Source organism: Diceros bicornis, chromosome 5, assembly GCF_020826845.1.
Source record: "Diceros bicornis minor isolate mBicDic1 chromosome 5, mDicBic1.mat.cur, whole genome shotgun sequence".
Lineage (NCBI taxonomy): Eukaryota > Metazoa > Chordata > Mammalia > Perissodactyla > Rhinocerotidae > Diceros > Diceros bicornis.
In genome coordinates, this window is record NC_080744.1 from 42505245 (window position 1) to 42518470 (window position 13226).

General features: G+C 44.4%; 1 protein-coding gene across 4 annotated transcripts in view; it reads left to right on the top strand.

Annotated features, from left to right (window-relative positions):
• The window catches only part of SQOR (sulfide quinone oxidoreductase), a 50143-nt gene that overhangs the window by 16214 nt on the left and 20703 nt on the right, over positions 1–13226 (top strand). For all 4 annotated transcript variants that reach the window (XM_058541513.1, XM_058541515.1, XM_058541514.1 and 1 more), the window contains exons 2-4: positions 2913–3163; positions 5644–5814; positions 11519–11572. In XM_058541513.1, the coding sequence (XP_058397496.1) occupies positions 2930–3163; positions 5644–5814; positions 11519–11572 (459 nt within the window). In that variant the 5' untranslated portion in view covers positions 2913–2929. The remainder of the gene's footprint in view (positions 1–2912; positions 3164–5643; positions 5815–11518; positions 11573–13226) is intronic.

Genomic DNA, 13226 nt, shown 5'->3' on the forward strand with positions numbered 1-13226 from the left:
GAAATATTGGTGAAAACACTTCCTCTATCGTGAGAAGAACCGTGGGGTGTTAGGCTGAAAGGGAGCTAGGAGGTTAGGTAGCCTCAGATGGAGTGGCAGGAAACCAGAAACTTAGCCAGGCCTCCTTCTAGATCATTATTTTTTAACTGTTTCCATGGGGTTAAGATGTAGTGTCAGGACCATGAAAAAGTGGTTTCCATTTTCTGGGAAGTGAGGAGTTTTGCTGTGATTCTGTCATTCTGTGGACATTTAGAAAGGCAGGATGTAATAGCTTTCTATCCACCATAATACAGCTTCTTCCTTTCCTACCATCCTACTTGGTGATTTCCTCTGCTCCTCTATCATAAAAAGAAAAAAATCAAATTGAGTGATTTTTAAAATTTAAAATGGAGACTTCATTAAGAAAACTTGAGAGAAGTGTACACAAAGAAGAGGAAAAAATCAATTATAATTATATCAAAACATTGCTAATGTTTGTCAAGTGTAAGTACCATGAAAAATGGTTTCCCTTTTCTGGGAAGTTTGGAAAGTATATGTTTTTTTTTCATTTAACATGATCACATTAGCTGTTGTTGATAATGATCACCGAGATAGCACAGTGTAGTGGTTTAAAGTAGAGACTCTGGCACGAGTGCCTGTGTTCAAGCCACAGTCTACCGCTGACAGGCTGTATGACCTTGAGGGAGTCACTTAACTGCTCTCTGCCTCAGTTTTATCACCTGTAAAATGGGGATGATAATGGTAGCCAACTTGCAAGTTAAATGCTTATGTGAAGGACTTAATATGTGTTAGTTATTATTATCAAAATAAAGATTTTATTATTATAACCTTAATATATGTATGTAGTAGAAATTTTAGAAAATACAGAAAAGCAGAAGAAATTAAAGTCACTCGTTATTCTAAAACCCAGAGAAAGCCACTCACCCAGTGTTAACATTTTGCTGTCTTTTTTTAATGCATTTTCTCTTACATAGTTGAGTTCATATTGTATTTCCAATTTGTATACTGATTATAACATAAACATTTTATGTGCTCTTTGTAAACATAATTTTAAGACTTATATGGTCTTTTATATAGTCTTTATATAATTTTGTCTAACCATATTTTACTTAACCTTTCTCCGAAGTTTTGACCTTCAGACTGCTATCTCTGCCCCTCCCCCCATATTTAATTGAAGTAATCATAAATGAACCTTGGTTAAGACAGCCTGGGACCTGAGCCTTCCCTGGCCAGTGTGGAGCCTACAGGTGCTTTTTCTGTAACCAGGATGTAATCAGATCCAATTTAGAAACCAGTTAACTGAGGGTTGACTATATTATGACTGAATATGTGAGAAATATCTTTGTAAATGTTTTTCTTCTTCAGTATTAGAAGACCAGAGTCCCAGAAATGGAAATGCAAGGTTGAAGGATGAGACATGTTATTTTCTAGAAGGGCCGTACTGATTTTAAACTTGCAGCAACAATGTATGAGCCTGCCCCGCTTACTGTGGGCCCCCGTGTCCCCTCCCCTGAGACCTCAGGGTTGCTTCTCAGATCTGAAATATTGAGGAGGTTGTCAGGGTGCCGGAACACTGGAATAGAGTTCATCCTAATTAAATCAGCACTCCAGATCCTCCTTCTCCTCCCAGTCATTTCTGCCGCCCCCAGGGCCTTGCTTTCTTTCTTTTGAAGCCTTTTTCCCTCTCAGCTTTCTCTAATCCCCTCAGGTAGCCTTGCTCTTCTCCAGTGGGGGGAAAGTCATATAATTAAATCATTCCCATTAAGAAGTGAGTGACCTCAGCAGCTAGAAGTGTTATACCCCAGCTGAGTACTTGCATTTTAATAAAGAGTTCCTGGAGCTTTGTTGAACCCAAAGGACTGAACTTTGATGGTGGACTCTGGGCACTGGAATACTCAGAGAGGGAGATATTTGTGTCTGCGCCGTTCAAATTATACAAGTAGATGGTATCCAAGATATAAGGCCAGTTCTATGGATGGGGGGAGGCCAAGCCAGTTTCTGAGAAGGCTACATCTCCTCACTGCCAAGCACTGAGTACTCAGAGCAGAAACACATTTTCCTAAAGGTAGTGCATCTCTCAGAGGAACTATTAAGGGGAGATTGTTACTACCTAAAGGCAGTACATCTCTCAGAGGAACTATTAAGGGGAGTTGGATATAATAAAAGACTGGTCAGCAGCATGTGCAGATTCTTTACATAAAATATAACAACGATACCAGGCGGGGCTCCTTTTATGGCTTTTTTATCTTCTGGTTGAAATTGTCAAATGTATGGAGGGCCTTCGCTGGTGTTTCTGTAGCCAGTGATTTGATTAAATTGCCTGTCCCTGGGCAAACAAAGCCAGGAGGCTCTGGGTGGGGCCAAGGCCCTGATTACCTTGGTCTGAACTCTGGGTTGCAGAAGGTGGGTCTCTTGCTGGACTATTTCTGTTTCAGCAAAGTCTTAGGAACCCTTGATGGCAAAGAAGTGTACAGGTCTCTATCTACTGACTCATACATCTTTGATGGACTGAAAAGCCAAAGATAGAGTGGAGGGGTGTGCCTGAGAGGAGAATGGGTGACAGCTGGATGCAACCACATGATGCTCTAGAGTTTTTGGATGGACAAGGATGATGGTACAAATTATTAGAAAGAACTTAAAAGGTGAGGCTCTCCTGGTTCACACGAAGTCCTAGATGCCCTGAAAGAAGGAGGAAGGGGAGAAATGGAAAGCTTAGCCAATTGTTACTTATCAACTGAACACTCTCAGGAGACTTTGGGACCACAGCCAGATGGGAAGGTGGTCTTCATGGGAGATGGTGGGCACCAGCTGGAGCTGGCCAGATGCCGGCCTCCCCTTCCCCTGAGAAAAGAAAATACTTTGGTCCCGTAGTGGTCCCTTGCTTACTCATGGCCTTATCTGCCCCTTTCTAGCCTGATCTTGCCTGAAGATGACCGCACTGATCGCCGTGGTGTCTGGCCCCCGTGCCCGGCTCTTTGCCTGTTTCCTCAGGCTGGGCACTCAGCAGGCCGGCCCACTTCAGCTGCACACAGGGGCCAGCCTCGCAGCCAAGAACTACTATGAGGTGCTGGTACTGGGTGGGGGCAGTGGTGGGATCACCATGGCCGCTCGCATGAAGAGGAGAGTGGGCGCAGACAACGTGGCCATCGTTGAGCCCAGCGAGGTAAGTCTCCCCCTTTTGAGTGCGTGACTTTTTGTGCACGTGTGTGAGTGTGTTAGGGGTTGGGTGGGGATGACTGTCACTGTGCTGTCATGTTCCCAGTGCTTCTCCTTCTGGGCACAGAAAGCAGTCCCTCCAAAGGGATTGGGAGAAGGTGGAGCAAGGAAGAGAGAGAGGACACATCTCTTGGCTTTTTATGTTCTTCTCTGGATTAGTTTCTTAGGGCTACCATAACAAATCACCACAAACTAGGCAGCTTGAAACAACAGAATTTTATTCTCTCACAGTTCTGGAGGCTAGACATCCAAAACCAAGGAGTCAGCAGGGCCATGCTCCCTCTGAAGGCTGTGGAGGGGAGGGGGAATCTGTCCCATGCCTCTCTTCGAGCATCTTGTGGTTGTGGACAGTCCTTGATGCTCCTTGGCTTGGAGTCGCGTCACTCCAGTCTCTGCATCTTCACATGGCCTTCTCTCTGTGTGTCTCTAGTGTCTTCACGTGACCTTATGACTCGTGTTATAAGGACACCAGTCATTGGATGTAGGGCTCATCTAATCCTCATTTTGAGTATGAGTAGAATGAGTCTGACCTCATTTTAACTTGATTACATCTGCAAAGACCCTATTTCCAAATAAGGTCACATTCACAGGTACTGGGGATAGGACTTCAACATATCTTTTTTGAGAGAGACAATTCAGCTCACAAAACCCTCCACCTCCAACGTCATGTCCAGAGGAAAATCAATGGCCGTTGTACTTTCCTATCTCTGTCCCAGTCTGGAGAAAGGGTGATGTGTTAAGGGACAGCGAGGCTCTGGAAAGGTGTCAGTAGGTTTGAGAAATTTAAGTACAGGGGAATATAAACAGATTATAAGGCAGAAAAAGGTAGTAGACAGCAGGAGGGAAGTTGGGAAGTGTTTGTAAGCACTATTTCATGAAAAACATTTTACGATTATCCAAAAGCTTGAGAAAAATATTCAAGATTTTTGGTGGTTTGCCTGATGTTTCCTAGGGAACCAGGTGTGCAGCAGTTGGGAGCTGTATCCTTGGGAGGGAAAAGCAAAATGGACCTGGTGCCTGTTTGGTGGGGAGGGGAGGGCAAGAAAGGCACAGTCCTTTTCCAGAAGCCTCCTCAGTACCAAACGAGGCTGCTCGGAGCTTTGTTGCAATCTGGGACTGGTATGTTGTGATCTGAGAGGACAGTAGAGGGCTCTCTCTCTCACTTTCCTTTTTAAAGTGACTTTAATTCAGGGACATTTTAAATGACAATAGTCTGAGAGCTGTATCAGGTGGCCCATCATGTAACCCATGGGGAGGTCTCCCGGTGGGGCTACTCTTTGTAATGAGATGGGCTCCCCTGAGGCACTGGATATACCTCAGGAGGCCAGAATCCCATCTGTCCTGCCCATGAGGAAGTGCAGGACAGGAGTCTCGAAGGAGCTGCCGGTGGCTCAGGCATTTGGCACTTTCACTCCTGTGTCTGATTTAGTGGTCGCTGCAGCTGATGCTTGTTCATAGTCTAAAAAAATCCATGCTCGTAGTTTCATTCCTTTTTCTGTTCAAGATGAACTTGAAATCATTGCGCTTGCACGGCTGGAGACCTCTGCCCCCTGTCCTCTTTGATCACATCCATTATTGGCTCTAGGGAGATTGCAAGGCCATTCCTATGTTCTCTTCACCTCTCTGTGGGTATTGGCAATTCTGTCTGGCTGATTAGAGGCGTTTTGGCAATGTTGAGAGCTCTTGGTCCCCCGGTCTACTCCGTAAGTGAACTGGAATTCTCAGAGGCCATTAAACCAATCTGCTCTTTGCCCTTGAGTCTAGAACATTCACAACTAACTTAGATCAAGAGTGGCCCATCTGAAGCAAGATAACTCCAGAAAATAGTGGAAGTTGGGGCATTTGTTACTTTATGGGGTACGATCTGATGCCAATTGGCTTTGCATGTGAAATCTCTGAGAAAGGAGAAGAGGGCCTGGCAGGGCTGATAGGGAATGCCTGCAGTCCTCCACGGGCTTGGCAAACACAGTTGGAAGTTAACAAAGTTTCGAGAATTGGCTGGAAACTTTTCAGACTTGCCATACTCCCACAAACTTCTGAGGAACCATATTTAGGCTGCTGGGCTTAATTTTTCTTTATATCTATGCACAGAAATGTATCCATAATGTGTGTGTATATATATAACATATACACGTTAAACACCAAATCAACTTTCAGCAATAAATAATACAATGGTCACTAAAGATAGTTTATGGCTTTTTTGGATGATCTTGGCAGAATTCTTGTGTAGGTGACTGCCCTTCAGAACTTAACGTAGTAGGAGATACCACTAGGGGGTGCAGGTGGGGAAGACTAGCCTGGAGACTTTTCTATGCGATGCTCTGAGCGTCAGAGGGAGTAATTGAGAGTCTAGCTCATGAACCTTTGGCTATGACCCTTTTGATCAGCCTCAAATTGAAATGACTCTCCAAATACTTTGTTTCTCAGAGACATTTCTACCAGCCAATCTGGACACTGGTGGGTGCTGGTGCCAAACAGCTGTCCTCATCTGGCCGTCCCACCTCGAGTGTGATTCCATCTGGTGTAGAATGGATCAAAGCTAGAGTGGTTGAGCTGAACCCAGACAAGAACTGCATCCACACAGACAACGGCAAGGAGGTAATACTTGGGTCCTTTGGCTTTTGTTAATCTGAGGGCTTGTATTAAATGCACAGTGGTTATCAAACTGGACAGCTTCATGGTGGGAGGGTGGTGTATATGCGTGTGTGTGCATGTGTGTGTGTGTTGAATACTGCATGAGATGGGAGGGTGTGTGGTGAATGGAGGATGGGAGAGATGGAAGGACTGAGTGATGTTGAATTAATAAATGAACAACTAAGACAAGTTTCTGTTGAACACCCACTCTTTGCCCTATTGCTTGGAACAGTATCTTGCACCTGAATGTTTATTAAACAAATACTACTGCTCCCTGTTAAAATAGCAGGCACCTCCTTCCTTTTTCCTTTGAAGCAGCCAGCTTCTCTATCTGCAGCTGGCCTCCCAGAGGAAGGGGCTGTTGGAAAATATCCACCCCAGTCACACTAGGGGGCGCTCTGCCAGAGTTGTAAGGGAACCGCATGACTCTGAGGTTTGTGCCAGGGCTGAGGAGAATTGCTGCTGCTGGAGCTTGAGGCTTATAATTGCTCAGCACCATTTAGAAGTCTCCTCCCATGCCCACCACTCAGGGATCAAAGCTTTTCAGCAACTGCTGCCCCTTGTGTTTGACTGAGGGGATGGGAGCAGGATGGTAAGACAGGCTCAGAAACCATCTGCAGTGTCATGTCCCCTTAGCTGCTGCTGAGCCCAGGACAGCAGCCCGCAGCGCAGCCATCCTGCTGCACCCTGCCTGTCCCAGGCTCCCGTGGTTCTTGGGCCTCCAGGGTGTTATTGGCCTTAAGACTCTGCTCCTTCTCCTTCCAAATCAAGTACTCTGGCATTTTCACAGAATTGTAGAATCTGAGAGTTGGTGGGAATCTGAAAGGTTTTCAAGGCCAACCCCTGCCTCAAGGCAGGGACATGTTGGCTGCAGGCATTGCTAATCTTTCCTTGGGTCACGGCTCTTTCTGAGCATCTGATAAAAGGCTGCTCTAGAAAAATGCACGTATGTACCACATTTTGCATTTAATTTCAAGGAATTCAGAGATTGTTTGTAGACTTTCCCTGAACCCTGATCAAGATTACCTTCCTTCATTCCTCTTTCCCAGAAATATTTATTAAGCATCTATTTTAAGCTAGGTGCAGTTTTAGAGATACATGAGGGAACAAAAACAGACAAAAATCGTTACCATCCTAGATTTTATGTTCTAGTGAAGGAGGACATACAATAAACAATAGACATAATAAGTAAATTATGTAGCATGTTAGAAGGTGGTGAATATTAATGAAAAAAAAATAGAACTGAGTAATTGGGATTGGAGCACATGGGGGTGGGGGTTGAATTTAAAACGGGTTGGTATTTACATGTTCCAGGGTCAAGGTATTCTCCAACAATATTATCCCTCTTCATTTTTTTACAGATTATATGAAAGTTCTTCCTTTACTGAGTCAGAATCCACCTTCCTGTAACTTCATTCTTGTTCTGTCTTGGGCCCCCAGGGTGTTAGTGGCCCTGATGCCTTTCTTGTTCCTTGTTCTTCCTCTAGTGTGGGAAAGAATGTCTTCTCTCTTTTCTGTGGAGAACTAGCTGAAGATGGCTCTTACCGTCTGTGTAAATCTATTTTTCAGGTAGATTGTCCCCCTGTTCCCACTTTCCTCAACTCCTCCTCATGTTTCATGGTTTCCAGTCCCCTCACTACCCTCTTTACCCTGCTTTGGACATCATCTGGCTTGTTAGTGCCCCGAGAAAGAGGTGCCTTGAAGAGTAGGCAACTCTACAGAACAGCCCAGAATAGAGTGGGACCATTCTCTCCCATAGTCGGATGTAGTTAAGTTAGCATTTGCCACAATGCTGATTCATGCTGGGCTTGAGGTCAGTTCAAAGCTCTGGGTCTTTTTTTCACATGATCCAGTGTCAAGTCAGGCGTCCTCCATCCCAAAATACATACATACATATATATGTATTTATTTATTTATTTTAGTTAAATAAATATTTTATATATTATTTTCCTCCTGTTGGTGAACTTCCTTATTTTCCCCAGTGTCTCCAGGAGAGCAGACTGAATTAAATACAAGGTTGTTCTCAACTCACAAGATTGAGCTTTGGGGCTCATTTCCTTTGCCAGTCTGCTGCCAGAGCATGGGGCCAGGAGCCTTGTGCCTTGTACCTTATAGCACCCATCACCCCTGTGGTACAGCAGGGGCCTGCCTCCTTGATTAGACCCCTTTGCATGACAGGAGTGGCTCAGACCCTCTTTGGTTGGGTTCATGCCCATCTTAAGGATCATAAACTTGTCTCATCTCTCAGATGAGAGGCTCTGGTAGGTGTTCTCACTTCTGAGCCCTGCTTAGGGCTCAGACCCTAAGGCTTAGACCCTCGGGAAAGTTGTAGTGTCTTGTTTTAGGGCTGGGGAAGAAGGTGGTGCAAGCTGGTGGGACTTTCTTCCAAGATTTTTTAAGCAAAAGTGTTCCACAGACAGACATCAGAAATCTGTGTATAACATCTCATGGGAGATACCATCTTGTTGGTTTTAGTTCATCCTCCCAACTTGCCTGGATCTTTTGGATTTATGATTCTGTCATCCAGTTAGCGTTTTTTTCCTAGCCTTTATTCATGATGGCTTCATTTAAGTTCAAGCTTTTAATTCTGTAACATGTCCCTAGAGAGCTCTTTCTAGCTTGCATGAGTTAATCAACATTCTTTAGCAAATATTTTTAAATTTACCAAATCATTCCATTCTTAGTTTACACTTTCCTATCCATTTCACAAAGTGAAAGACTCAGTTGAAGGCACTGCTGAAATCCAGACTCAGTATGTCTGTGCCTTTTCCCTGACCCAGAGGTCTGTCTGTCTGTCTGGAATGTGTCGCATAGACCCTGTGTAGACTGGCCCTTGCTCCTTCTCCAGACCTAACCTGGTTCTGTTCTCTCCCTTGTTGCTGCTCCAGCACACTTTCTTCTCATTTCCTCAAATGTCTCAGCCTCCTCCTTCCCTGGGACATTTGTACGTGCTATGCTCACATCTTCCCTTAGCTAACTCGTACTCATCTTTAGCTTAGATGTGACTCCTTCAGGCAAGCCTTCCCTGACCTACCAGACTAGCTATCACAGCATTCTGTGATTTAGTAACTATTTGCATGATTATCTGGTAATGCCTATCTTGCCCACTAGACTGAGTTCCTGGAGGGGTAGGAACTGTGTCCTCCTTGTTCAATGTTGTATGTCCAGGACCCAGCACAATATCTATCACACAGAAGGTGCTCAGTAAATGCTTGTGAGCAAATTGTGTCTCAGTTTCTTTATCTGTAAAATGGGACTAATAATAATACCTACCTCATTGGCTTGTTACAAGGATTGAATGAATTAAAACTTGTAAAGCACTTAGAACAGTGCCTTGCACAGGGTGAAAGCTCAGGAAATGTTGCTGTTATTATTTTTAAAAGAATATGTGAAAAAAAGAGAAAGGAAGTATTTACTGAGCATCCACTGTGCACCAGCGTAGTTCTTGACTGCTGGCTGACTGGAAGTAAGTTTGCAGTCTGTGAACCCGTGTTGATGTTCTTCTTTTTCTAAATTACTAAGAGACATCTATTTAGTAGATGAGACCAGAATTTTGCAATGGAGGCACATCCTATTTACTGAGCTGTTAGTGTCAGAAATTACCTCCCCCACCCCCTGTGTAAAATTAGAATACGTGCCCATATTTAGACTTCTGGCGAGGTCTGCACTGTTCTCTGTTTTGCTCAAATTGCTCAAAAGTCTTGTCTACAAGTTTTTGCAATCCCTTAGAGTTTAGATCATCTGGCCTGGAAACTTGAACTCATTCAGGAGGCTTAAGGCTCTCTTTTTGTTCTTTGCTACCTTAGGGTTTATTCTCCGTTTATGATTTTTTTCACAATCTAAAGCTTGTCTGTTACTAGTCCTTAAAAATAATCAACATTATGCTCTAATAAAACAATCAAGATGTACACAAACCAAAGGCTTTTTTTTTGTTGACAGTGTTGATGTTTTGCCCGTAGATCATCACCCCCAGACCCCATGCCACCTCTGACCTCACATACATTGAAGACCCAACACAGCTGAGTCAGCCATTTAATGGGCCCAGTATACTTTCCTGCAGAACAAGGAATTTCAGGGCACCAGCTCTCTACGGATAGGAAAATCATATAGAGGAAGATGTGTATATTACCTATCCACTTTGATAAATTGTATATTTCACAAACAACTGACAGCATCCATCATCCAACAAACATTACTGAGTTCCTCACTTTAATTTAACGACTGTGCAGGCCGGCCCTGTGGCTTAGCAGTTAAGTGTGCGCGCTCCGCTACTGGCGGCCCAGGCCGGGATCCCGGGCGCGCACCGACACACCGCTTTTCTGGCCATGCTGAGGCCACGTCCCGCATACAGCAACTAGAAAGATGTGCAGCTATGACATGCAACTATCTACTGGGGCTTTGAGGAAAAGGGGGAAAAAAGGATGAGGATTGGCAATAGATGTTAGCTCAGAGCCGGTCTTCCTCGGCAAAAAGCGGAGGATTGGCATGGATGTTAGCTCAGGGCTGATCTTCCTCACACACACACACAAAAACAAAAACAACTAAATTTAGTGACTGTGCTAGATTCTAGGAATATAAGGAATAAGACATAACCTTTATCCTCTGGGAATGTTTGATGTAGTGGGGAAGACATTACTCTTATATAATCCGACAAGCGCTATAAAGCATGATGTAACTGTGCTAAGGGAGCTCCCTTGAGGGACTATCAGGGGGGGAGATAGAGTCATAGGAAGGCCTCACGGTGGAGGTGACCTTGGAGCTGGTCTCCGGGATCCCAGGGCAGGACCTCTTCAGCGGCTTGCTCCTCTTGGCTCCCCAGCCTGAGCCAAGCACTCCCGGGTCTTGGAGTCCTCCCTCTTCAACTGTGACCTGCTCAGCTCGCTGCTCTGCTTCTCCATTTGGTACAAGATTGTGGCAGTCACTGCCTCTTGCTCCTTCCTGGGCTCCTGACTTCATCACAATCATTTGCCATCTCCGGTTTTCTAGGCAAGTCCTGTTACTTCACATCCTTCTTGCCTCAACCTGTCTTCCTCCTGATCCTGAACCCACATTTCCATCATGATAAATATGGATACTTTTGCCCTTAGCATGAATAATCACAATACCCATATTTAAAGAGGAGACTTGTATGTTCCAAGCAGATCATTAAATAAGATCAGGTACATTATAACACACCATTTTCAATGACCCTCAAAGGAGCAGTTTCTCAGTTATGATATTGATCCAGTCCGTATGACAGGTCAGATTTGCTTGGGACTCACACATTACCCCATACATTTTAAAGAAGTTGATTGTCTTTTAAGATTAAGAAGTCATACTCCCACTCTTAACATGAAAAATTGTTAACACAAACACCACATAAATAGCTGTGGCTTCTTTGCTATCGTTCTCCACTGGGTAAAGGTACAGGAGGCTCACGTTCTCAGGGGCCATGCAGATTATACAGTATTTGTGAAGCACTGAGATGTGAGGCGACAGAGAATGGTTGGCATGACGGCGGACTGGAGCGTGCATCCTTCCCTGCCGCCCTGCCCACCACCCACAGCCGCAAGTCACTCACTTTAAGAAATCGGAACATGGTGATGGCCATACATGGCTGGGCCTCAGTCAGCCGTTGGGCAGCCACTTTTGGGATCCGGGTCTAAAATAACATTGTTTTGTGTTGCAGATCTCCTACAAATATCTTATCATTGCTCTCGGAATCCAACTGGACTATGAGAAGGTACCGTTTTAAAGTACTTCTGTGTCACACTGGCCTACTTATGTCAAGATCAAACACTGCATTTAGTTGCTTTATATTCATTTTGGCAAGAAAGAGTTCTAAGGAATCTTGTTCTAGTTTTATTTCTCAGCAGTCTTTTTATGGTTTCAAAAAAATCTTCTCTAAGATTCTGTCCATGATAATGATATATTTTAGCTTTAAGCTTCAACCAGAGTTCAGCATGTCCATGCCCTCATGGCGATTCTTGCAAAACAGCAGCCTTTTCCACACTTACAAGAAAACTACCCTTATTTAGGATTGGGTTGGCTGTATTACAGATGAAATTTTCCTTTGAAAGTAAGATTGGGATTATGAAATCTTAAGCAGACTGTAAGGGTAGAAAGCCAGTAATTAGTTCACCAGGCGCTGGGAGGACATCTGGGTTTCACTATGTAGAAGCTGGGTTTTTTGGTATGAAGTGACCAAGGCAATGCCCGATGCAATATAAAGCTACCTTAGAAGTTCCTTAGATCTCCCTTTCCAGTGAGCTAGAGAGCCAGATGCTATCTGACAATGGTGAGATTCAAGCTTATTTTTCTAAAACATCACAGAGTAAGGCAGCAATTCTTATAATTTCCAGAAGCTTGTTGGGGACTGTGGATAGAAGGTTCAAGCGCATAAAGCATAGTGATACTCAGGTCTCAAACTGCAAGAATGTGGTCCAGGCAAGGGTCCTAGCTTAGCTGGCTCAGTAACAGTCTTTGAAGTGTGTTTCTACATAAAAAACCCGAATCTTGATATGTCCAGGGTGAGGGTGATGGCAATGTCCTGGGACATGTTCTGTGAAGGTTCAAAGAAGCCATTAATTGGTTGTGATGAGTTTGAATCATGGTGCTGTGGGTCATGAGTCTCATATAACAACAAGCTATGGAGTAGACTATATGGAGAAAGGTGCCAGCTACAACTTCTGGGAGCTCCATGCCTCTCAACGAAGCCCCCCAGTGTTGACTTAGCAAAGAGCGCATCTCCATGGTACTGTCTCCCCGACAGCCCCAGTGCTGTGTGAGCAGGACTGTCTGAAGAGATCAGTGCTGAAAATTCTTTGCAACCTCTTGCAGCAAACCAAGAAACAACAATATTTAAAAGTAGCTATTATTATGGAGTCTCTACTGTGTACCAGAGATCCTGCTAGGAATCTAATATTGATTCCTCACAGCTACTTGTGAGGTAGGTGTTTTTATTTCCACTTAATAGATGAGGAAACTGAGGCTAAGAGAACATAAGTAATGTTACCAGGGCTACTGTATTACTTGGCACTCCTTGAATACAGATACTAGAAAATTACTCAGGCCAGTGTAAACAAAAAAGGGAATTTATTTGATGAGGATACCAAGGTGTCCAGATCTCCAGGGAAGGAAGGTAGATGGGCCTCCAGAAGGGCTGGATTTCCGATCTGGGTTCTACTGGACCCCAGGCAGCCTCTCTGCCCACCTGTCTCTGCCTCTTTCTCCCACTAGCTCCACAGAGTCTCTGCAGAGTGATGTCCTGCTCGCTGGCCTGCTCAGCCAAAGGGGGAGTCAGATCTCATCTCTTTTTCTGACTCTCTCTGCTTCCTTCTGCTTCAGAGTTCCCAGGGAAGCAACTTGGATTGGATGAGGGGGTCATAATCTGTCCG